General features: G+C 40.6%; 1 protein-coding gene and 1 non-coding gene across 4 annotated transcripts; one reads left to right on the forward strand and one right to left on the reverse strand.

The window, feature by feature from the left end:
• Positions 1–234: 234 nt before the first annotated feature.
• LOC117303528 (patatin-like phospholipase domain-containing protein 7) lies at positions 235–27,032 on the reverse strand. Of its 3 annotated transcripts, XM_033787757.1 has the most exons (30): positions 26,955–27,032; positions 25,489–25,576; positions 23,758–23,846; positions 23,049–23,140; positions 22,337–22,486; positions 21,154–21,313; positions 20,573–20,653; positions 19,699–19,827; positions 19,456–19,536; positions 18,356–18,509; positions 17,525–17,605; positions 14,998–15,149; positions 14,270–14,404; positions 13,120–13,347; positions 12,451–12,528; positions 12,012–12,217; positions 11,493–11,624; positions 10,742–10,915; positions 10,240–10,385; positions 9,906–10,022; positions 9,274–9,452; positions 8,646–9,013; positions 7,992–8,212; positions 7,187–7,309; positions 6,225–6,341; positions 5,601–5,749; positions 4,821–4,933; positions 3,497–3,653; positions 2,318–2,402; positions 235–1,965 (listed from the first exon to the last, which is right to left on the reverse strand). In XM_033787757.1, the coding sequence occupies exons 1-30, from the start codon at positions 27,030–27,032 to the stop codon at positions 1,712–1,714; spliced, it is 4,317 nt and encodes a 1,438-aa protein (XP_033643648.1). In that variant the 3' UTR covers positions 235–1,711. The 3 variants fall into 3 exon arrangements, with proteins under 3 accessions (XP_033643648.1, XP_033643647.1, XP_033643649.1); XM_033787756.1 differs by lacking the exon at positions 26,955–27,032 and having other exon boundaries at positions 25,489–25,916; XM_033787758.1 differs by lacking the exons at positions 14,270–14,404; positions 26,955–27,032 and having other exon boundaries at positions 25,489–25,916.
• Positions 17,233–17,305, forward strand: Trnan-auu. Its single transcript has one exon. It is a non-coding gene; the product is annotated as a tRNA-Asn (tRNA).
• Positions 27,033–27,072: the final 40 nt, after the last annotated feature.

Below are 27,072 nucleotides of genomic sequence, written 5' to 3' on the forward strand. Positions count from 1 at the left end.
TTGCATGGTTTTTCTTTTACATTGCTAACTAACATGGTTGGCCATTTATGATGGCCGACCGTGTTTGTCGACGAGGTAAAAGGAAAACCATGCAATTTCGAGTCATACATATACTTGTGTGGATCATTGTATTCTACTTTTACAACATCTTTCTAACCATATGCATTTTATAACAAACGGTTAAAGAACGCTTTTCAAAGACCAACTCGAGCGATCCAAGGCAACATGTTCCTTTAATCCTATATAAATGTACTTTTTTTATATACAGTAAACTAACCTTTGAAAATTTCATTTCAAAAGGTGGTTGCATTATTTTTGAGATACAGCCAATTGCAAGGGTGCAAACTACGACCTTGTCAAGAATTATAACCTGGTTACTAATAGACATTGAGGTAATTTCCTGTAATGCACAGCTTTGCAGTTATGAAGGCAAAAGAACAGACATTTGTGACGAAGGTGAATTTATTTTAAAGTGACTGAACAGCATTTTGCAAAGCTGTGCAAATAGTTTAACATCAGCGTCATTACAGTCTGTGTGAGGGGGAAAAGTATCATAGGTTTAGTGTGGGCAATTAGCCCTTCCCACAGTATATGCTGATTATATTCATGCTTGCACAGACATTATTGGTTGGTAAAAACCATAGAGTTTTACACTAGGTAGAACCACAAAGATATATGTCACACCACCATCAGCCCCATGCAAAAAAAGCACCATGTTCCCATTGGTAACTCACCATGCAATGCCTCAATAACCAATAATAGATTGCAGCAATTCCTAAGAAAAATATGTTATGATGGCAAGGTTGTTTTTTAAATGCTCATTACAAGTTCACTGTAAAGCAACTTACATTAAATCGTGTCATTAAAGTTGCACAAGGTTTGACGCTGTATTTTACAAGTACGAGAGTAATACACATTTTGTGACTCAGTGCAAACAAGTTGCTCCTGAAATAGCACTTGCGTTATAGACAAGTAGCAAATTCTCAAACTGTTGTATCTCGCTTAAACTAGCTCGGATATACATACAAAATAAGTTGGCGCCAGAAGCAACCTTTTTGCAAAATCTAGAGACTTTTTTTTGGCGATAATCAAGATACAACTAGTTTGAAAAATCAAGAGAGAAAGTTTTTGCAATGAGACCATTACTAATACCTTGTGCGGATTATTAAGGCTCCCCTATGAGACCACTAAGGTTACCCCTTATAAGGTGACCTCCACTGTCTTGACCTCCAATGAGGTGACCCATAAAATGAGGTACCTTCTAATGAGATGACCTCAAGTGAGGTATCTTCTAAAGAGGCGAGAGGTGACCCAGTGTTAGGTGACCTCTAGTGATATTACATGTAGCTCCACTGACTTGAATCTCCAATGAGGTGACTCTAAAATGAGGTACCTTCTAATGAGATGACTTTAAGTGAGGTATCTTCTTCTTATGAGGTAAGATGTGACCTCATCTTTACAAGTCATCATCTTCCTCCTCCTTCTCCTCCCCATCTTCCACAGATTCATTTGACCTCACAATCCTCTGTCGTACCCCATCTCGTAAGAGGCACCAAGGAGGAGGAGGCGAGATGTGACCTCATCTTTACAAGTCATCATCCTCCTCCTCCTCCCCATCTTCCGCCGATTCATTAGACCTCACAATCCTCTGTCGTACCCCGTCTCGTAAAAGGCTCCCAGGGGGAGGAGGCGAGATGTGACCTCATCTTTACTAGTCATCATCCTCCTCCTCCTCATCCCCATCTTCCACAGATTCATTAGACCTCACAATCCGCTGTCGGACCCCGTCTAGTGAGAGGCTCCTGGGGGGAGGTGGCGAGATTTCCGACTCGGATTCTTCGATCTCCATCTCCTCGCTGGATACGCCGTAGGAATGGAAGTCGCTTTCTTGGTCTGCGGAAGAGTTTCTAGAGAAGCGGCTCTCCAACCTCCAGAGGGTAGCTGAATCTGTGTGGTCGATTTCATCTGTGGGTTTAAAGGGAAGGTATTTGTTTGGTTATCACTCTTAACATTAATGGCAGTAAAAAAAATAATATTTGTTGAAGCTTACAGCAGCTTTCGATAGTATAAAGCATTCTGAGAAACAGTCCACTTTGAAGTAATGTGGTAATGTAAAAAGATATCTGTTTTGAAAATTTGAATCCAGGAAGCATTACTGTCAAAAACGTTTCTCAGATTGTGTTTTTATTAAAGACTGTTCCTTCCTTGTTTTCTTCCGACACCAAGTTTCAAACGTGCGGGTTAACAAATTTGTTTTGGACTTCATTGGACAAGGTCTCTAAACCTGGCAGTAATATTGACCAGAGAAACAACTTACCATCATCGTAGGCTGTTGTCTGAGGAGCGTTCAGCCGTGACACCATGGCAGCAAGATCAGTGAAGCGGGGAATCTGACCTGAAGACTAGATCATCAAGGAAAACGATTGTCAAAATTATGAAACTCACATAATAACAGAACCCACTAAGTAGGGCAAGTAGGTGATGGGATTTTGCCTTTGATGACGACAGCATGGAACTTGAAGAATTGCAAAGGTCGTGGGTTCGAATCCCACCCGAGATATACCTGTGATTTTTTTTTTACAGAACTCGGGTAAGTACTGAGTATACAGTGCTAACACACATCGGTGTATATTGGTAAAACCAAAATGAACATAGACCTTATCGCAAATACTCAGTACGTGCTTATTAGGCGTGGAATGAGGTGCATGCTGGTCTAGATATCGATCAAGTTTGATCCCTAGCTACAATACAATATAATAATCTTTGTTAGGTCCCAAAAAGGGTAATTCAAATGCTCGCATACATTAAAAACATTGACACATTAAAAACATTAAAGAAACAGACAATGGCTATATACAATTACAAGAAAAACCACTAAAAAGCGATTATAGAAAAATACTGGAGACTGGGCGATAAATTTATAATATCGTTAGTAAAATTGATAGACCAGCATGCACCTCATTCAACAGTTAGCACTTGGGCAATGGGTACTTGCGAAAATATTTACAGAATTGGAACACAGTCATGAGCAAGATATTTGGCTAAAGGACCATCAGAAATTAGAACTTTGAAAAATATATAAGTAGAATAAGAAGTTATGACAATGTTGAAACTAGAGGTTTGAGAAACTGGGTATAAAATAAGAATCAATTTGGGGGTGAACAAAGTAAAGTTGTTGAGAGCAGGATTTGAACATGCGACCACCAGTTTAGGTGCCAGGGCTCTACCAACTGAACTATCTAACTCTAACGTAGGTTGTCTCTCTATTTTATCAATATCCTTGTTCATATGCCTTTTAGAGATATGGCGGACACAATGCTACAACACTACAAGGTTTGGGTAAATTTGTGCTTGTTGACCATGGAAATAGAACGAGTGTTATTCAGTGAAGTGCGCTTTTTTTAGCCGATGCGACGTTTACACGTATAACCTATTGACCACCAACGTTTATGGTGAGCGTGGCTTAAATGGGAGCCAGGCAGAAGTCTGCGCTTACCTGTGGGTTGTCAGCCCTCCGCCGCTCAGAGACTCGTTTCTCTTTAAAGAGCTCATCCAGGTACTTGCTCTTCTTCCAGCCTTCAAACACCGTCTTGCCGTGGTGGTAGCCGATGTCTTGAAGCTCACTGTACTTGTGAAAGTGCATGGTCTTATACCTAGAGGAAATTAAAGGGAAGGTACACAACTGGTTATTGTCAAAGACCAGTCTTCTCACTTGGTGTATCCCATCATAACCATAGAACAACAAACCTTGGGCTCAATCGGTCTTCGAAGTTGCGAGAAAATGATGAAAGAAAAAACACCCTTGTTGGACGAATTTGTGTGCTTTCAGATAAGAATAACAGACTTCGAGCTAAAAGTCTTTTATTATTTTAGTGAGAAATTACCTCTTTCTCAAAAACTATGTTACTTCAGAGGGAGTCAGTTCCCACAATGATTTATACTATCAACAGCTCTCCAATGCTCGTTACCAAGTCAGTTTTCAAGTTAGTATTTGTTTTGAGTAATTACCAAACGTGTACCTTCCCTTAAGGGAAACCCACAACGGAGCAATTAGCAAAATAATTGAATCGGCTGTCGATTTGGGTCGATAGCCCAAAACAGTTGAGTGTAGCTCTCACCTTAAAGTAGCTGTTCGACTTTGTCTTGTTAAGCAAACTGCCATACAGAAAGGTTGGCGGTGACACCATGTAATGATAATCTCTAAATGAGTTGGGGTGGTTCTGAAAAGAACCGTTGGTTCAGAACCAACCCAACTTATTTAGAGATTATCATTACATGGTGTTACCACACACCTTTACATATCGTATTTCCATCACGCAAAGTTTCAAATCCTACTTAAAGGCAGTGGATACTGTTGGTAATTACTCAAAATATTTATTAGCATAAAAGCTTAACTGGTGACGAGTAATGGAGAGAGGTTGGTAGTATAAAATATTGTGAGAAACGGCTCCCTCTGAAGTGACGTAGTTTTCGAGGAAGAAGTAATTTTCCACGAATTTGATTTCGAGACCTCATATTTAGAATTTGAGGTCTCGTAATAAAAGCATCTGAAAGCACACAACTTGGTGTGACAAGGGTGTTTTTTCTTTCATTATTATCTCGCAACTTAGACGACCGATTGAGCTAAAATTTTCACAGGTTTATTATTTTATGCATATTATGTTGAGATCCACCAAGTGAGAAGACTGGTCTTTGACAATTACCAATAGTGTCCAATGTCTTTAAGTACTGCAAACCTAATAAATATAAAAACTCCACCAAGCAATGTACGCAAATCACATAGTTATAGACCAATGAAATTCCAGATAGTATAAAGCTACCTGTTGATTGGTGGTCTGATGTATTGGCAGTAACTACTGGCCTTGACTTCTTGGAGCTGTTTCATGCAAGAGACGTATGCCAAACGACTCTGGATCTCGCTCATGTCCAAAACCTGCACAAATAAAAGAGTGAACTTGTTAAGTACACCGCAGATTGACAGTTCCACAGTTAATAAACAAAATTCTTTACAAAAGTTGGAAATTTCGGATTGTTCCCCCAAGAATGTAGCCAGCACGCTCTTAGCTCAATTTCATGACGCTGAAAAGCTAAACAAACTCTTTTTGCTTCGCACAGAAAAAATCTTGCTTAGTAGAAGTAGGGTACCAGCCATAATGCAGTAAAGTCTTAAATGTTGTCTGTAAATATTTTAGAAAATATTGTATTTGATCCAGCCGTGACACATGTGTCCTTAAGCAAGACACTTCACCTTTGCTTCGTCCTTCGGATGGGACGTTAAGCCGTTGGTCCCATGTGTTGTGTAAGGCATGTAAAAGAACCCAGTGCACTTTTTGAAAAGAGAAGGGGTTCACCCCGGTGTTCCTGGCTGTGGCTGCTTAATGCGCCGTAGCACCTTGTTAACCCTTATAAGGTGCTAAATAATTGGTTCTCAAAATTCATCACTGCAATTACCTATCATTCTATAGTTTGTATATACTCAGCGCCATGAGTACCTTGTTTTTGGTAGATACGTGCGCTATATAAGACTTCGATATTGTTAATATTATTATCATCTTTTGGGTTGAATTCCTTGCCCTGCAAAGTGTTGAGTCTTTACTCACCCTGACGTTGCTTGCCCATGGATTCCATCGTTTCCATAGCAGCCACCATCCAGAGAGGTCGTCACCATAGTTGGTGAGCTGGGTGTTGTCTTCGCTACCGACGTCCACCGCAATGACCGTCTGGGCACCCATGGATCGCATCACGTCAGCTGAAATTTATATTAATAATAATGCCATCATAATAGAGCATCCACTCTTACAAGTCAGGCAGATTTAGAATGAGATATCATGAGTGTTTGCGGTGATGCTTGACAGCCTTACATAGGGACTAGTCAAACCCTGGGGTATTCAGTAAAATAAAATCAATACTGTCCTGGTTCATCAGACCTGGGCGCAATTTCATAGAGCTGCTAAGCACACCAATTTGTTAGCATGACATTTCTTCCTTGATAAAAAAACAGAATTAACAACCAAATTTCCATTTGTGAATTGGTCTTCAAGCTGTTGTTTGCTGGAAATTTGGTTGGGGTAATCCTGTTTTTATCAAGGAAATTATTTCATGCTCAGCAAATTTGTGTGCTTAGCAGCTCTATGAAATTGGGTCCTGGACAGGATGCCAGTCCATCACAGGTTATTTCCCAGCTCTCCTCATTACCCGCTTACAAATTAGAACTTGACGGTTACCTGGTACATTGTTGACGTATCCTCCGTCCAGAAGTAGATGTCCATCCTTTGGATCGCAGAGTGGAGGAAGGTAGCCAGAGAGGGACATACTGGCCCTGGTGTACCTCCATACAGATCCTGACAACAATCAAAAGAATGGACCCAAGATATTCATATAGACATAATTAACAGATTCAAGATGCTATGTCAGACTCTTGGCCCCAAACATTAAAAAGTAGATTCTTTTTGAGTGAATGGTATTTCAATGAGTATCACCCACTCTAACGAAAACAAGTTTAACTTTTACTTTTAATGATAATAATAATAATAATAACTTCTCTTTTCAAAAAGTGCACTGGGTTCTATTACATGCCTTACACAACACATGGGACCAACGGCTTAACGTCCCATCCGAAGGACGAAGCAAAGGTGAAGTGTCTTGCTTAAGGACACATGTGTCACGGCTGGATCAGGAAACATGACAAAAATTTTAAACGTTTCTTATAAAACACATAAGAATTGGTCACGTGATATATTGTCGGGATCCCAACAAAAACTAATTTTGAGCACTTTATTTCACTGCTACTAATAATTGGCGGACTTTTTCGAGCAATGGCTCAAATGAAAGCTTGTAACTTTCTCGACCCCCATCAAAATGCCAATCCAAATTTTTGGGTCAAATCGGCCAAAAATCTGACATAGCATCTTTAACTTTTTCAGTGACTGGCCAGCAAGACCAGTCAGCTGAAGAGAAAAATAAATAGTAAAATCGACTCAAATATTCAAATCACACAGATTGCTCTTAGATTATTCGGGAATGTCAAAAGCTTTTTTTTCTCTCCTGCAAACGAGTATACTGCTCAAAAAATCAAGACCACACCGGCTCTTTTCAGATCCAACACTCCCAAGATTGACTTATTATGTTTACTATTGAAATTTATAGTTAACTCCAGTAATGTGAAATTGAATATCTTGTGTCTTACCGCTTGTATGGACCCTCATCTTGGAATCGGTAATATCCGTTGAGATGTTGAAGTACGGAATCCACAGATCCTCAATCTGCTTATCGGAGAAAGTATCTCGGATGCTCTTGTTGAAAGAACGACCTAGAAATATTAAAAGAAAACTTGGTTAACCAGCTACCTCTTCTCACTAACATTCCCAGTCGGACCCATACACTGATGCTTTAAAGGGAAGGTACACTATTGGTAATTGTCAAAGACCAGTGTTCTCACTTGGTGCATCTCAACATATGCATAAAATAACAAACCTGTGAAAATTTGAGCTCAATTGGTCATCGGAGTTGGGAGAAAATGATGAAAGAAAAAACACCCTTGTTGGACGAATTTGTGTGCTTTCAGATAGCAATAAAATACTTCTAGCTAGAAGTATTTTATTATTTTAGTGAGAAATTACCCTTATTTCAAAATCTATGCTACATGTACTTCAGAGGGAGTCGTTTCCCACAATGTTTTATACTGTCAACAGCTCTCCAATGCTTGTTACCAAGTCAGTTTTTAAGTTAATATTTGTTTTGAGTAATTACCAAACGTGTACCTTCCCTTTAAGTGGTGGCAGTCAGGTTGGCTCAGTGGTTTCTGTCCCTGCCTTTCACCTCTATGGACCCTGGTTCGAGCCTGGTTCGAGCCCGAACTAAAGCCTTGCATGTAGATTGGGTTTTTCAGTCCCTACCTGACTGCCTGGGTTTACCCTGCTGGATTTGTCAAAACTGTGGGGCATTCTGGACCCACATTTCGGGCTTTACTGATCAAAGCAAATAGTCTGTACCTGTAAACATTGCAGAGAATGGGTACGTCAAGTCAGTTATCTTAGGCCACAAGGATCCCATGTCCCGGCACCACTTGAAAGCTCGCGACTCGATCCCGGCCACTTTCCCTTCCTCACAGAAGAGGGCGCCAGTGAAGGCGCCGATGCTGGTCCCACCGACCATATCAATAGGGATACCGGCTTCTTCCATGGCCTGCATGATTCCTATCTGAGACATCCCTCTAGGAAAAGATGCAAACAGTTCAAAAAAGAAAAATACGATGAACATTCAGAAATAATTGCTCTTATGTGGTGCGATCAAACAAAATGAGTCGGTTGTCAACCTAGATCATTTTGTTGTTGTTGATACATTTAAAAAGAGCATAATCAATACTTTCTTTGGTTCAAAAGTTGTGAAAGTACAAACATCAAGAGACACCACAGAACAAAACTGAGAAAAAGGAGTTTGAAGATGAGTTGATTGTTGAGAAAGATTACAGGAATATTATGAACCCAATGACCAGAGAACTAATGTAAAGCAAATTGATGCATTATTGTAAAATGCGCCATATAAGAACTAGTTATTATTATTATTATTATGATAATCAGAAACACAAGAGCTTGAGTCCAGTGCTCTAGACTGCCGAGCCACAACACATGGCTATCATTCCTTACCTAGCACCACCTCCTCCAAGAACAAGCCCAAAGGAAGTCCCCGTCAAGAACCTGGCGAGTCTAGAGAAGTCCGATGTCCGATCCGGCGACTTCTCAAACAGCCTCTCGTAGGTCTCTCGGATCTTCGCTGGTGAGCGACGGCTAAACATCCTCTTAGGGCAGCGGATGTGGTGATGGGAGATGCACCAGCCTCTGGCGTTCAGCCACTCTGCAGTCCGCTCCGGGGCCTGGTAGACACCGTCTTTCTCCCGGTGGAGGAGGATGAGTTCTTTCTGGGCGCGGACTGCGGACATCTCGATCTGCTTCTCCATTTCGCCGACCCTGTTGGGGTCTTGGTGGGCCAGGCCAACAATCAAGATACAGTCAGCCTGAATGGTGGGGAAAGACAATAATAAAAATTATAAGTGAGGGTAGATCTGTAACAGAAGTGGGCGCTTTTGGGAACAGCAAGGATCCTGTTTCGTTTTGTAGGCTGTTCCTTGACAAGCCCAGCCTTTTGTAATGTACCTCCACACTCATATATTGACTGTACTTGTGTTTTCTTCTTGATGATACGTGGTAAATAACCTTGCTTTGAAACTGCAATTGAAATAGGAAAAGTTGAAACTGTTTTCCTCTTTTGACTGACCTGCCTGATGCATCTCTTGGTCCACACTGTCATACGTTTATCCGCTTGATACAGAACGATACGATGAAGATCTTCCTGCTGACCCAGCCAGTTGGTCAGTCTATATTCGTGCATACTGTCCAGAGCTGACCCGCCCAGAGTCTGCAGAATGTGCTCCTTGGTCAACCGCAGAACGGATCCTGTGAGAGACAGATTATACCCACAAAACATTAAAAACAGCTAAGATTTGATTGACCCAGAGTCGATTTCGTTTTCACAAGACTCAAGAAAGAGTAGAAAATGCTTTACGCACAACAGTGTACGGGCAAAAACTAAATAATGTTCTTTATCCCCGATGCAAAAATAACATCTATTAACTCTTTCAGTGCCAAGGTCATACATGTGTGGTGATTGGTGATTGGTTACGTAATAAATAATCAGTCAGGCATGACGGCATGAGTGGCCAGCTCCCAAGCTGGCCACGAGGCCGTCAGTCTGAATCCTGCACCCAAGCTGAGCGTCCACCGTGTCCTTTCTTCCTCGACTCACCCCTTGTACGCCATTACAACACATGTAGGATATTTTTTAGGTTTTCTGAATTCGGCCATTTGGGAAGTGTTTGAATCGTCATTGAAAGGAATGAGTCAATTTACCGATCGAGTTGAGCGAGTGCATGAGTTCCAGAGCAAAGTTGGAGACAGGAACGTCGTCCGAGACGGCAATGATGGCTACGGTTGAGAGGTTCTCCACTGGTGCTGAAGCATGCATGTCTAGACCAAGCATATAGAGATTCACAATAACAACAAAAACATCATAGTGTGCGTCAGAAGGCCAAATGAAATAAAAACATGTTTAGCATCCTTCCTTTTTTTTTACAAAAGTAAGGAGGGCCTTTTTTTCTTCAAAAATGGCCTTACATTAAAAACAGCTGGAAATTTGAAGTTTAAGGGCATGAAAACACTTTTAAGCCACTGGTGTCCAGTTTACCTGTTATTGCGTGTGATCCAGCCTTCTCCTGCACTTGACCCAGTAATCTTTGACCTAAGATCTCGATCAGTCTGGACACTGTGCGCGGATATTTGCGCTTGATCAGATCCAGCATACCCGATGGTAGTTTGGCAAGCTCTGTATCTCTGTTTATAGAAAGAAGGAAAGATTGATAAATTAATACAAATTGCCACTTCGAAGGTGGTGTGCCATGGCTGAAGCGTGGTTCATACTTCCTGCAAATGCCAATGTGAAGCAAATTTTGACGTCACAAGGCTGTTTTCGCAGTGAATATTTTGAGCCATGCGCAACCATCAATCAATGATGTCTTTTTGACGTCAATGAGGGCAATGTTTCCACCCCATGCACACTATGCAAGGTTTCTATTGAGAGAGCCATGCGCAACCATCAATCAATGAGGTCTTTTTGATGTCAATGAGGGCGCTGTTTTCACCCCATGCGCACTATGCAAGGTTGCTATTGAGAGACTGAAGTCAAGTACCTGATGGCATGAACAGTAGTCACCCTATCCGTCATGGTTAATACTTCCACCACGCCGACGATCTCACCACGGCCCTGCTCACCCATCAGTTCCTTCTTGCCGCATGGGAGCTGTAGGACGGAGCGCAGACGCCCATTCAGGACGATGTAGACACAGTTTGACGTATCGCCTTGCCTGTTGGTATCAACAAAACATTACAGGTAGTTCTTGTACGACAACAAAACACAATAATCACAGATTAACATTTAACTTACACGGTTTGAATATAGTAATGGTAGAAAGCTTCCCTTACAATATTACTTGCTGAGGTGCTATAGTTTTTTAGAGTACTAAGTAAGCAAAATAGAGTCCAGCATTCTCCTAAATATGATCAGAGCTTACTGATTAAAAGATTGAGTTGGAAAACCATCAGGGCCCAATTTCATGGCTCTGCTTGACGTAAGAACAGAATCGGCACTTACGGAAGCAGGGAATTCTGTGCATAAGGCAAGCCTATTTCACGCTATAGCAGCGAATTTTGGCGTCTGCGCGTGCAGACTCCACGTTACTAGGCATTCTACGCTTACAAAGCTAGGGCAGAAATTCGGCGCTTGCAAGTAAGCGGGGAATCGTGATCGTAAGCGCAAAAATCGGCGGTAAGCAGAGCCATGAAAGTGGGCCCATTGATCTCAAAATTTTCCTACTTAACAGCTTGATAAAATGTGAACCTGCAACCCTCAGACTGAGGGTCAAGCACCACAGGTAGACTCACCGGTAGACGGCCTTGCCAGCCTCTAAGCCCATCCAGTCCAGAGCAAAGTCCGTCTGCCTGACAAACGGAGACAACTTCTTGACCACGTAGTGACCGATGCGTAGCACCACTTGTGGGCACACTCTCATTATGCTACAAAAAAATAAATAAACACAAACAAACATTAAGGGACCTACAGTTTTGACCCATCCAAAGCAATACTGTTTAAACGCTTGCTTAAAGCCATTGGACACTTTCTGAAACAGAACAAAAATGAAAAGTTCCCAGATTTACAAATAACTTTTCTCCCGACTCCGATGACCGATTGAGCCTAAATTTTCACAGGTTTGTTATTTTATATATATGTTGTGATACACGAAGTGTGGGCCTTTGGACAATACTGTTTACCGAAAGTGTATAATGGCTTTAAGGACACAAGCCCACACTCTACTGATTAGAAACACCAGAGTTTGGGTCGAGATCTCTTATTTACTCGACTACATGTACAACACACCACAACATTCCGTTTTATGTTCCTACCTGTAAAAACTTGTCTTGCTGATGGCGACCACAAAGCAGTCTTGCCTGGCCTTGACGGTGAAGAATGACGGCTCACCGGTCAAGACGGCAAGCTCACCTACAAACTCCCCTGGCCTGGCCAAGTAGATGATGTGTTCCTCTTCAGTGTCGACTATGGTCTGGATCATGGCTAAGCTACCGATCACAACGAACAGAAGACTCGCTTCCTACAAAATTAACCGAGAAAATAGCTCCTAAGTATTGTTTGAAGCTTTGCATAATGATGTGGATAAACAGGAAGAAACTAGAAATAAATAGTAAACTGGTGGGTACAGTCATTTGTAGGGACTGAAAACCCAATCCACATAGTGCCTCCAGTAGGAACTGAACAGGTGTCCCAGAGGTGGAAAGCGAGGCAAGACATCGTTACGCCAACGATGGTTCTCATAATACTACTTACCTGATCTCCTTCCCTGACTACAACATTGCCGGCTTGAATGTGTGCGATGTTTACATGGTCGTTGAGAATACTTGCATCCTGTTGGGAAGGAACAAATAATTTGAAAAACAGTCAAATAATAATTTATTTTTATATAGCGTTTTATCACAGCCCAAAGGGGGTATTAAAGGGTATATGTACTTTTTGTAGGGAAAAAAAAAACACATTGTCCACAGACTTGCACTAAACTTAAACAGTTTGAAGATAATGATAGTAGAAAGCTTCCCTGAAAATATTACCTGCTGAGGTGCTGTAGTTTATCAGAAATGGGTAAAACAATGTAATGAAAATAATTTTCGTCTCATCAGTGGTCATGAGACGAAAAAAAATTCAGAATGTAAAAACCTATTTTCATGACATTGTTTTACTCATTTCTCAAAAACTACAGCACCTCAGCAACTAATATTTTAAGGTACGCTTTCTACAATCATCATTTTCAAACGGTGTCAGTTTAATGTCAATCTGTGGACAGTTTGTTTTGTGTTAGAAAAAGTACCCAAATCCTTTCAAGTACTTGTGACATTATTACCCCTGTTCGGGAGGCCTGTCATGCCTGTACAGCACATTTGGGTCTTGCTATGGACGCAATGAGCATTACTATTCATTTTAATTTTTTGTATGTCCTCATACCTCTAGACCCAGGATCATGACCAGATCTTTCTTGGCCATCTCCAGAATCTCCTCGTCGGTGTAGCTCTGGTTGTCTCCAGAGACGTGACGTTTCCTCTCACTGGGGCACGTCTCATGACCCTCAGCGATGGTGACACGCTTCGGGGGTCGAGGGCTTGGGGAGAACCCCTTGATGAACTCTGACCCGCTGTCGGTCCCCGATGGGCCTGGGAGGTCATCTTGAAGAGCCTGTGGAGGTCAGAGGTTAAGATGACAGAGCTTGAGGGATTTTGAGTCGTTGTGGGCAAAAGGGTGAAGAAATAGAACCAGGGCCCAGTTTCATAGAGTCGCTTAAGCAGCAAATGTTGCTTAACAAATGTCTGCTAAGCTGAAGTGAGCCAGAAACTAGTCACAAATTGTAAATGTGACACGGGAGCACAATTTGGTTTCGCTTAGCTTATTTCTGTGCTTAAGCAGTTCTATGAAATTGGGACCTGTACATAAATCAATTGTCTATAAAAAAGGCTCAACAAAACAGCAAATTAATATATATATATATACAATCCTTACAATACAGTACCACTTTGTTGGAGCAACAATGGCAACGACCAAAACAAATAAATAAATACAGCGGGTTTCTATTTTAAGGAGCTGCTTATCGGGGAATTCGGTCAGAATCATGCACTTTAAAGGTCGTTGTAAGCACAGAAATGTGTGGTTAGCAGCACCACTAAATTACGTACAGGTTGACAATACAAAAAGAAAGTCTACGTGAGACATGCCGTCTAAAAATGAGATCAACTGCTATCCAGTCTTCAGCACTACAATCACTTTATAGGAGCAGGCCACAGTTAAACACCAAACTACGCACAAACAAAACCGTACAGATATTTAGTCATCTGCAGGTAGAATGTCACTAAATACCTAGACCTGATGGTCTTTCACTTTTGTATCATACTACAGCACAGAGGAAGAGTCCTATATAGGGCTAGCTAAAACACCCAACAAAACATGCCCACAAAAAAAACCAAGGAGATAATTCAGTTTTCTGCGAATAGAACGTCGCTAAACACCTAGCCCTTGCAGCCTTTTACTTTTGTATTGTACTACTTTGGCTAGCTAAACACCCAACAGCCACAAATAAAACCAAAGATGCGGGTAGATATGTCACCTTGCCGTCAAATGAGGATGAAAGAAGACAGCCTCGCTGTTGGGTGAAGACAGAGTCTGGCCCTGGGGAGGTGAGAGGATCACCTCCTAGGTCTTCACTTAGAGAGTGGGATAGCTCAGAGAGCCTTCCTGAGCTCTGCGTAGAGGGGAGGGGAAGAGGGTGGCAGAAGAACGAGGCGGATATGTAGAAATGGGCCAAGAGGGTTTATGTTAATAGTTAATTAATAATTAGGCAACAATAGTGTGAGGAGCTGGTCTTGACTGTGCGATAATGACCAGGGTCCAAATTCATAAAGTAATCACACTTTTTTTTCTTAGCATTGAAATTTGCTAAGCAGTATTTTCTGCATAACAGCTTTACGAAATTGGGCCCGAGCTTGTGGCTGGCCACCACCAGCGGCCATCCAAGGAAGTTCGGGTCCTCAAACCGTTACTGCCATTAATAGATGTACCTTTAATGGGAGAAAATTTATCAGAATTTGTGGGTATTTTTTAAGCTCATTTACCAAAAAAATAAATAATTATGATAATAAATAGGCACAAAGAAATAGTTCCATGCACAGCAAGCGCAGTGCATATAGAATTTTTACACAAAAATATTTGTTTATACGACATGTTAATACATGGTTTTTTATTGATAGCCTGAAAAGCCATGTCAAAGGCATAGAACCAGATCCCACAGATCTTATAAAGCTGCTGGCAGCAAAACATTTGTGTAGTTCTTCTTACCGATTTGCAGGCTCGACTGTCGTCCAGACCCTGGACTCTGGCGCGGCCGGCAGCCGCCTGGAAGTCGGAGGCACTCATGAGGAGTCGTCCTGTCGTATCCACCTCAAGAGACGTCGGCTTCTGCTTCTTCTGACTCGACGTTACGCTCAAATCTAAACGACATCAACGCAAAAAATTACTCGCAACAAAATTCTGAATGGATTCGAATGTTTTGCCTTTATACTTATTATTGCGTAAAAGTCCACAGGTAAGAAAAATCCGGTGTTGGTAAAGGCATTCAAGTTAATTGGAACAGCAAAGTCATTTCTATAATTCAAATGCAGACCAGAAATTAGAGCAATGATGGTATTTGCACACGTTACAAGGGTCTACACAGTTAACTGAAAGACACTTGACACTATTGGTAATTGTCAAAGACCAGTCTTCTCAGTTGGTGTATCTCAACATATGCACAAAATAACAAACCTGTGAAAATTTGAGCTCAATTGGTAGTCAAAGTTGTCACACAACGTGGTGTGCATTTAGATGGTTGCTGTATGAAATTTGGCACTGCAAACTAAACTCCATCGGCGAACAGTTCATTCAGAAAACAATTCTCTAAAGTAATTAACAATGTTTTAATATTATATTACCATTGGTTAAAGCCATTGGACCCTTTCGGTACAGAAACAAAAAAAAAGTTCACAGATTTACAAATAATTTACAGGGTTTACTGAAGGTAATGGTGAAAGACTTCTCTTGAAATATTAGTCCATGAAATGCTTTACTTTTTGAGAAAACGGTAATACAATATAAATTCTCGTTAGCGAGAATTACGGATTTATTTTAAACACATGTCGTGACACGGCGAAACGCGCGGAAACATGTGTGGGTTTTCCTGTTTTTTTCTCCCGACTCCGATGACCGATTGAGCCTATATTTTCACAGGTTTGTTGTTTTATATATAAGGTGTGATACACGAAGTGTGGGACTTGGACAATACTGTTTACCGAGAGTGTATAATGGCTTTAAGCACTTGTATTTTGTATTAATTATAAACAAATAGCAAGGAATTAATGAGGATCAAATTTATTCAACAGAGAATCACAGCAAAAGTTCCCTGAAACCAAATTAATTTTGTTCACTTCAAATTTCCAAAGAAAACAAAACAATTCATCTGTTAAAATTTTAAATGGAACGTGCAATAAAATATACCAACACCGAAAACAGAGACTGTGATAGTTTTCCCACAAGCACCATAATTACTACTTTTATGTGTTTCAGAATTTAATATAAATAAAAACTGCTTTCTAAAAATAACTACGGGGGGGGGGGGGGACTAAAACTAACAGTGAACCTTCTCAAAAGCCTCCGAAATTCCCTGACAAGTTTTTGTAAAGGAGACATTGTAGAAAAATTTACTCTCTCATAGTCGATGATGAATGATTTTTGAATTCTAGCGGATGGGAATTAATTTCAGTTTCAAAAACCAATGTTGCATGTTTTTTAGAAGCTGGAGGATAAGAATGAACAAACGTTTTACAAAGCGAATGATGCATACTTTTTGAAAAGTAGTGGATGGGCAAAAAATTTACTCTTGCAAAAAAACCAATGTCTGTTTTTGAAAACTCAAAGTTACGAATGAGTAGACATTTACAGAGCGAATGATGCAAGTTTTACGAAAAGTAGTGGATGGAACTTAACTTAAACATCAAAAACTATGATTTATGTTTTTTAAACAAGAAAATAGAAATTAATTAAAAATTTCAAAAACCAATGCATTTTTTTTATTACTAGAATTAGGTTATCCATCTCGAAATCAATAAAGTATTCCTTACAAAGCTTGATTAAAAAGGTGTCCTGGAGAGGGATTTTCTGGCGAATAAAGATAAAGGTTCCACAATCCAACCGACCAAAGGTGTTAAAGAATAAAACCAAAGCACTGTACGAGGTGTTAGATCACAGAGAAAAGTAATGTCCTCGCTAATAGAAAGCAGGCAAACCACTTTCTCTCTTTGGTTTCTGTGAGGTACAACTGCATTAGACCATACTCGTTTAAAAACTTGTTTAAAACTCACTGATGAAAGCGAGAGATCGTGAGCGTGGACGACCCATCCTTGGGGTGACATGTTCCATGATACTAGCTTTCACAGCTAATGAGAAATCAATTCAGCAACATTAAAAAGGAGAGGTAGTTTTCTACTCTGGTTATGATGAAATTATTGACAAACTATAATAGGGACACCACCACCATAGGGCTAGATAGCTCAGTTGGTAGAGCGCCGGCACATTAATCCGGAGGTTGTTTGTTCGAGTCCCACTCTAGTCAATTTATTTCTGTTCGACCCCAAATTTACCCAGTCAGTTTCCCTTGCGGTGTTTCTTATTTTTTTGTCCCAACTGAAAATGGACGAAGCCTATTGACAGGAAAGGGAAAAGAAAAGTACCTTAATCCCTTTATATTTCAAAACAAAAACAAATAAATGTTTTGAATTGATATTAGAATTTCTTTTTAGAGAAATAGAAATAACTAAATAAGTGATCTTACTTGATGAGTTGGACCTTGCTCTAAACTCCTGCTCACTGTCAGACGCTGTGCTGTAATTCCCCGACTTCTCGGCTGATAAAACTGAATAAATATTTACACAAAATGCAGCTCAGAACAAAATTTCAGCAGTAAAAGTTTCTTAAAGACAGTGTACACTATTGGTAATTGTCAATGACCAGTCTTCTCACTTGGTGTATCTCAACATATGCATAAAATAACAAACCTGTGAAAATTTGAGCTCGATCGGTCGTTGGAGTTCCGAGATAACTATGAAAGAAAAAACACCCTTGTCACACGAAGTTGTGTGCTTTCAGATGCTTGATTTTGAGACCTCAAGTTCTAAACTTGAGGTCTCAAAATCAAATTCGTGGAAAATTACTTCTTTCTCGAAAACTACTCCACTTCAGAGGGGGGCCGTTTCTCACAATGTTTTATACTACCAACCTCTCCCCATTACTTGATACCAAGTAAGGTTTTGTACTAATAATTATTTTGAGTAATTACCAATAGTGTCCACTGCCTTTAAAAAGGAAAAGCTTTCCCAGCAGGAATAACTGACACGCCAAAAATGTAATCTTAAATACGTTACTCTTTATCATAATTGCTTCTCTTCACCCATGAGAACGAATGGGTACCGGCGAGAGCTGGGGAGTGACCTGCGATGGACTGGCATCCTGTCCAGGGAGAGTAGAAATATTCACAGTCGTTTAACGCCAAGGAAATCCGGATATAAACACCAACCTGATGGGCCATATTGGCTCGGGACAGACTTTACTCTACATCAGATGCTAAATAAACTTTGCAGGAGAAAAAAATCTCTAATAATCTCACCTCTCCTCAAGGCATCTTTAGCTTCGTATTCAGGATGCGTTGCCTTGACGACGGTCTCCTCGGTAGCAACAGCCATTGAGTTGGTCTTCTTGGAAGGGCTGAGGGTTTTACGACTCAGGGCGTGGATGGCAAGATTGGGGTCGCTGATGTCCTCCTACATCAGGGGGTAAGAGTCATTATCACACTAGTCAGTTTGCGACCACTTTACGGATTTCTAGCAAATTTCTTTTACCATGTGCTTTTTAGCCTTGCTCAAGGCAGTCGAATCATTCACTCCGAAAAAACACCGTCGCTGTATAAAAACCCACCTGTATTCACTGTGCGTAACATCGCACGACACGATGCCCCCGTACACTATCCTCATGCGTCGGCCGTCAGGCCGACAGCCTTGTAGGGTCTGTGTTGAAGCCACTGACCTCATTACTATAATAAGCGAAGAGTTCCCACGGTCAGCTCATTACCATAATGCCCGCGAAAGATGAGACATGTCTACATCACACACCACCACCACGGACGCTCAGCGAGCATGATAGGCGTGCGTGATTGGACGTCAAAATGAATTCATTTGCCTCACATCCTGTGTTGTCTGATAGGTCTGACGAAAGATATACATATTCATGAGCTGCATACTAGCATATCCGAGAGCCCCCCCCAATTTTTTCCACTTGTGGAAATTTTTCAATACAACACATTAAACCCGTAAGTTACAGACCCGACAAGGCTGTCGGCCTGACGGCCTCCGCATGCGGTTAGTGGTACGAGTGCGGATGACTTGTGTGCACAGTAGTCGTACGATGTGACAGTGTGTATACGGGTGGGTCGTGCGGTGTGATCGCACGCACCACGCACAGGGTATATGGGTGGGTTTCAGTGACGTCTTTTCGGAGCGAATCATGCGACTGCCTTGAGCAAGGCTAAGTGCTTTTCAGGTTCAGAGGCAAAACTACATTATGCAACACGTGTGTATGACAAAATATGCCATACAGATAATCTGACACTGTATGTTTTGAGGATAGCTATTTTGCCGTTCACGTGTGTCTCATGATATCATTTTACCAACAACTGTGTTGATGGGGGGAGTGGGGAAGTGGGCTACTCACCATGTTAATAAGTTCACTGCTCAGGCCGAGAAGGTTGTGGAGAGTTTGGAAGGTGACTCGCTGGAGTCTCACGACCATCATCTGAAATAAACATTAATGTTTCAAAATCATGAGTACATTTCAGCAAGCGATATTTGATTATTGAGGAACAACAATCTTTTTTTAAATGATGCAAACACTAATTGCTTCCCTTCATCCTGGAGTATATGGTCACTCGTGAGGCCAGAGGTTATGTTACTTTACCTGGACCACTCTGACGAGACTCTCAGGGTATCTTTCAAACACGGACTGGAAGGCCTTGACTGGTAGCCTGAGCACCATGGTGTCCTCGGTAGCTTTGGCTGATACTGTCTTGTATGGGTTAGGATGGCCCTGCAGAGACAAAATTTACACAGTTTAGCTGGTTTATTGAAAACTTGATGAAATTACTCTGAAACAAATCAAGCGAAACATTATAGGGTTTGCTATTTTCTTTGTCGGTGATAATAATAATAATAATAATAAGTTGGGGGCTAATCATCCTTACTCGCAGCTAAGAGCTGAACTGCGAAGGACACGGTTACGTGTTCGAGAAGCAGGCATGCAAGGGCGCCTTTGGCTGCCAGCCACATCAACCCATCATGACCACGGAGCACAGCCAAGATCGAAAGTGTTTGATTTTTCCCGAGGGAGGAAAACTGGATGTTCTGGAAATCCCTCGTGGCACAGCAGACAACCAACGCACAACTCAACTCACATATGGCCCAGGCCGTGAATCGAACCTCGGTCACCTTGGTGAGAGGCGAGCGCTTTACGCACACGCCAACCATGCCACCCTGATAGCCAGCAGCACCATTTACCTTGTACTTTACGTGGATATACCAGCAGTTTTAACATTTAACGATTTGGTTAGACTCTGCAAAGAAATGGGACCACCAGGCATGACATGTTTTCCTTGGGAAAAAAGTAGGAACATTGGATCGAGTTCAAGGGCTGACTTATATACGCATGGTGTATTAGCTTTAATAGACTTCTCAGGAGCCGTACTAATTGCTTGTGACTTTCGGTTGCGGGGGAAAACGTTAGTTTTTGGTGCCTGGAAGAAAGTCATAGGGGCACACTATGAAGTATGACTTACAGTAATGACATCTAGAACACTGAGTAAACTGTGTACACTGTCCCCCTGTAACACTTCCTTCACTTCGAACTCATGACCATCCTACAGAGAGATAGAGAGAAAGAGAGAAAAATTTATGAACTTTGCATAAAAGAAGGAAAACAAGTGACATCTGTAGGAGCGTTGAACAATTTCAAAGTTCTCTTCTGCGACATCAACCAAATAGCATGAAAAATCCCATCAATTGCCACCCTCTAGAAATTCCAATAGAAACTGTACGGAAAAATGTCATAGTCAAGGGCTGATAGCTCATGCCAGAAATCAACCATTATTCAAGGGAAACCCATGCCATCATTAAGGGACTAAAAACCCAATCCACATAGTGGCCCCGGCAGGTTCGAAAAAAGGGGTCCCAGAGATGGATGGTCGAGGAAACCCAACTACGCCAACATGAACACCCCAACCCAACTGCCCTAAATAAACTGTCCCAACACGACTGACCAAACCCTTGACTGCCCAAACCCGACGCTCAAACCCGACCATGTTTAGGAATGACAGGGAGAGACAGTTTGAGAAACGGACAGGGAACGTTTAAACTGTACCGGCTCAGTGATGTACACGCAGAGTCTGCCCGACTGAACCACAAAGATGCTGTCGTCAGCCTGACCCCTCCGGAACAGGAACGCCCCAGCTGGAAGGAACTTGGTCTCCACTGAGCGACACAGCTCTAGAAAGAGCGGCTGTTCAAAATGACCAAATACCCTGCGGAAAAAGAAGGGGTTTAGAGATTAGTAACAGAATAGATTAAGTAATAATATTTAATATTTATTCAGGCAATCACATTTACAAGCACATGTACATTAAAAAAATGAACAAAGTAAAACAACGGTGGGGTGCCCAGTTTAAAAAAAAAACATTGCCAAAAGGCGTATGTCTCCTAAATCCCCAAAAATACATTAAGGCAAGAGTGGGCATATAAAAAAGCACAGAAGATAATAAAAATCACTGAACAACTATAAAAGGCAAACAAGCAGAGATATACACAAAAATACACACATAAAGGATATTCGTTAAAAAGCAGGTCTATACATCAAAATGGTTATAGAGCAATACATAAAAATTTCGTAGGATTGGAAATTTTGCATGATGGGAATACAATCAAGCAAGGTTTGCAGAACTCAAGTCCAGTGCACGGACCACTCACCAATGACCATCTAAAAAATTGTATGTCGTGTTGTAGTTGAGCGGTCGAGGTCAACCGGCCCCAGACTCTGGTGTTGTCAGCTGCAGAGTGTGGGTTCAATACCTGGCCGTGAAACTTGTGCCCTCGGGAAGGCATTTAACCATAATTGCTTTGAAAAAAGTTGGGAAGGTTAGGGATAGGGTTAAGGCCCGGTCACACAGGCCCCGATAACGAGAACGATAACGAGAACGATAAAAATGCACGCCCTTGATTGGTTGAAATGCTCCACGCAGAATACGCCCACGCTCATTCAACCAATCGAGGGCGTGCATTTTTATCGTTCTCGTTTTCGTTCTCGTTATCGGGGCCTGTGTGACCGGGCCTTTAGGGTAAGGGCATTCTGCTCTACCAGCCAGGCTCCTAGTGGATGATACCCACGCCTAGAAGGGGCAACCTTGTTTCAGTCCCAGTAGTAGGCTGCAACGAGCCCCTGGTGAAGGTTGATTTTTGGCCAACAGCCCAAACAAGTAAACGTAGCTCTCTTACCTTGAGGTGGGTAAAGCCTTTTGATGTAAGCGATCAAAAGAACAAGGCCTGTTTACCTGATGTTTTTCAGCATGTAAAGCACCTCGGGAGGTATGTGAAGCTCTGGAGGTAGCTGGATCTCACTCAGGTCAGCCTCTAAGATGGCAGCTGGCGGCTCCTTGATCTGAAGGACTGGTTGCATACCTCCATCGTCAGTCTGCAGAATACTGAGGGTGAAAACAGCGATTATAAACTTAAAGCCATTATACACTTTCGGAACAGAATTTTTTTTTTTTTTATATCACAAATTTACAAATAACTTCACAGAAGGTAACTTCTCTTGAAATATTATTCCATGAAATGCTTTACTTTTTGAGAAAACATTGAAACAATTATCAATTCTCGACATTGAGAATTACAGATTTATAGTAAACACATGTCATGACACGGCGAAGCGTGCAGAAACAAGGGTGGGTTTTCCCGTTATTTTCTCCCGACTCCGATGACCGATTGAGCCTAAATTTTCACAGGTTTGTTAAGTTAGTTTATATATAAGTTGTGGGCCTTTGGACAATACTGTTTACCGAAAGTGTCCAATGGCTTTAAGTTTTATTTCACTTTGTATCATTTATTCTGGTTATGAAGCAAAAGACTCTCAAAAACGAGCCAAAAATTAAATGGCCTCTTGCTGTTGGCTTTAGTCAAATTAGTGACAACTTGAATGAGCCGGGGGTTAAATTTACTGAAGTTTGATTGTAATTTGCCGGGAAAACCTTCAACAGCACTCACTTTTTTAAGCTTTTGGCTAGATTGATGTAGTCTCTTCTTTTCCGCACTTGTCGACGGACAGAGTGGACTTGGGCCCCAGATATTGATCGTACCTTGAAACAGATAAAATAAACATCTTTAGTACATCACAAGAATGAAGTATCACACGTTCGTTGCTCTACAACGAAATACAAAATTGGCAACAACTGTAGTGCACAAGCAGGTATTTTGCCCAAAGTGATGAGAGAGAAGTAAAGTAAAAAAGGCCACAATTTCATGGCTCACTTACCATAAGCAAAGAATCAGCGCTTGAGGAAATAGGGAATTCAAGGCCAAGCAGATTTCACACGTAAGTAGCCTGGAATTTTTGCTTGTGCGCGTGGCCGTGCATACTCCACGTTACTACATGTAGGCATTCTTTGATTACACAGCTAGTGCAGAAAATCGTCAGGTAGCCTTGTAAGTAAGCAAAGAATGGTGATCCTTAGCGCAGAATTCGGTGGTAAGCACAGTCAGGAAACGTTAAGATTCTTTTGCAACTGCGCTCGTGGGCCATAATAGACAGCTTGGCTCCTCAGATTAGTAGGAAACTTGTACATGTAGTTCTTTCTATAGCAACGTCACAACCAAAGCTTTAGCCAACCAACTTTTGGAAGCCATAAATGCAAAGCCAAAATAAAATATAGTTTGTGTTCTAAGACAATTAATTTGTATCCCAAAATATTCTTACCTTTCTCAACATCTTGCGTCCATAAAAGAGAAACTTCTCCCTTTTCCTGAACCGGGGCTTGGGCACTGTTGGCTGAGCTGCACATGATACTTAAAAAACAACAGTTAATCAACGTTAATGCTTTTAGTCTAATTCGTTTTAAAGACAGTGGACACTATTGGTAATTGTCAAAGACCAGTCTTCTCACTTGGTGTATCTCAACATATGCATAAAATAACAAACCTGTGAAAATTTGAGCTCAATCGGTCGTCGAAGTTGCGAGATAATAATGAAAGAAAAAACACCCTTGTCACACGAAGTTGTGTGCTTTTAGATGGTTGATTTCGAGACCTCAACCTCTAAACTTGAGGTCTCAAAATCAAATTTGTGGAAAAATACTTCTTTCTCGAAAACTATGTCACTTCAGAGGGAGCCGTTTCTCACAATGTTTTATACCATCAACCTCTCCCCTCTCGTTACAAAGTAAGGTTTTATGCTAATAATTATTTTGAGTAATTACCAATAGTGTCCACTGCCTTTAAAGGTAAAGTTTGTATCAATACATAAACTGGTCACACCAGTAACTGTGAGTACAACCTGAAAACAAAACCATACAAATTTTGGCATTTTCGCACACAAACCTGATACTTCATTCTTGTAAGGGCAAACCAGTTTTTAACTTGTGAAGGGCATCTGAGGAAAATTAAAATTTCTACTGGAACATTTCAAAACGGACCAAGGCAATGGCCAGGGGGTAAGGAGGCAATTTACTTTTTTCAATTTGATGAAACGGTGTTAAGTTTTTCTTAAACAAGCTAGATTGGGTTTTTGGACAACTTGACCCAGAAAATTTAGATTAAATTTTTATATATAGATTTAAGGAAAGTTATACTGCAGTATACTGGTAAGCTTTACTGGTAAGCTTTACTTAAAGGAACATTACAGAATTGGTTTTTGCTAACAAAACAGGTGCTGGCAATGTAAGCACTTTATGTAATCCACCATATACATAAACTGACAAACCTTTAGAAGTTTGAAATCGATCGGTCATCTGGGTCCATAAGAAAAGTGAAAAACCGATTACAAATTTGTGCATTTCATCAATGCCAAAATAAAAATGAATAGGCCTAAACCGGTCACTGAGCGATAAACTCCAAATGCGGAGTTGGATTATTTATTTCTCATCAAATATGACATTTCAAGCAGAAATATTTCAAGGGATGTTTCTACTATCATCATCATTTAGACCATGTAAGTTTTAGGTAAATCTGTGATCTTCACGATTTTTGTTTCGTACAAATTCTGTAACATTCCTTTAAGATAATACACAAAAAAGTGCATCAATAATAAGTGGTACATGCATCAATTTGGAAACTAGAAATGAATTGTCGAAATTTTCTTAAATCAACCATGGTGAACAACTTTGCATTTTGCAAGGGTGAAAGTTTCTTTATGTTTTTCATTTTGAAACAGCCAACACGTTCTGAAGAAGAACTTTTCTTCAGCGAAAATGTGGCTGTTCAACTTCAATGTTTTTCACTGGTCATAACACCAAATCTTTAAGATGTATTTATTCAGATTGACTTGTTAAAAAGATAATAATGAAAAGTTTAGTCTATATTGAAAGCATTTAAATGCAAATTCTGGAGAAAAAAATTGAGAGTGAAATTTCTATATAAATAAAGCAACTTTGTTTGAACATTTTTTAAACAAAAACAAGTTAATCAATCAACACAGAGGTAAATAACTTACATTTTCTACTGCGCCTGTGTCTTATAACACCACAAATAAAGATGGCCGCCACCAGGATGCCCACGATCAGCACGACCGTCAGCACGGTCTGTTCATACAACGAAAACAGCATGGTGAGATACAAATACCATGATACGAGCTTGTAGCACGTTTGCAGTCCGAGAAGTGTGATTATAAAATATACACAAAGCCAACCGGACCTGGGCCAGGTACGAACGTGGTTTACATAGCCTGTACTAGACATGTCAACATCTTTGAAAAAGTGCTGGGGGAACGTTCTTTGCGCTGCTGCACGCCTCTCCGATGACGGGGCTTTTGCTCTAATTCTCCACAGGTAATAATTGAAGCCAGCAATGATAGTTAGAAGTAATATTATGTAGCCTAATCTTTCACCGTGGCGATACTACTACACTATAGTACTAACACTGACTGTACTGTATCGTCAATGAATGAGTCATAGTTGCTTACAGTGCATTATTCTGTCTCGGCTGAAAGGAATATGCTAATGGTCCGTGTGAAGAAGGGAGGACAGGGGTGTAGTCAGCGAATAACGATTTTGCTATTTGACCTAGAAACGGATTATTGACATTGATTGCAATTGTTTAGGCACTGATGTCTGAAGTTCTACTATTTTGAAGTATATTGTTGGTTTTGCTTTCAGTAAAAACAAATTCAGTATAATTAGTGCTTTTCTTTTTAAGGATTTTGAAAATAGGATTTAATTGTTATTGTGGCTCAACAAGTGTTATAAATTATCTCTGTCTGATATTGATAATTATAATTTTCTCTTTTTCCCCAAAATGCAGTCCAGTGATATGCTGTTGTTTCGAATTTATAATCAATTTGATACCTAAATTTTTGTAGAATGCTGAATAAAAATTAAAATCAATGTACATGATCATGTACTTCATGTAGATCTAGCTTGTGTAGTCAACTATGCTATGTCTAGAATAGAAGTCTAGACCATTATGCATGTGAGTGTGAAGTAATTGTAAACAAGAATGTCCCTGGCCGGCTGGATAGGCTATGCCTCAAACAACCATTGAGTGAGCCAACCAACCCAAGCAAATTTCCAAACCAATTTAATGACTGCACTGCAGTGCAACCTGCAGTAACATCACTGCTTGTTCAGCGCTAACTCACTGTCAAACCAAGGCCACTTATTTATCTTCGATCCTAGTCCTTGTTTGACCAATTATAATATCCGGTAAATAAACATGAATATTAAACGAACATGACTACACAACGTCGGGCCAGTTCTGTGTGCTTTCGTGAGTACATTCATTACATTATTATGCCGTAATGAAATTATGTTAATATTTATAATAATGCCATTTTGAATGAAAAACTTTTACACTTTGGCAAACTTTAAACTTCTATTATTTCAAAAACAAATGTTAATTTCATGAGTTTTCAACACTGAATAGATCTATATACAATTTTATCTTGTTAAATGTTCTGCTTACCGCAACCTGCTGATCATTTAGGTGGAAAAATTCAGGGAATAATGCTCCCACATCCACCGTAAGACTAAGAGAGTCCATTTTTATTACATTATTTTGATTCTCTTGATGATAAAGTTGA

Source organism: Asterias rubens, chromosome 19 (assembly GCF_902459465.1).
Source record: "Asterias rubens chromosome 19, eAstRub1.3, whole genome shotgun sequence".
Classification (NCBI taxonomy): domain Eukaryota; kingdom Metazoa; phylum Echinodermata; class Asteroidea; order Forcipulatida; family Asteriidae; genus Asterias; species Asterias rubens.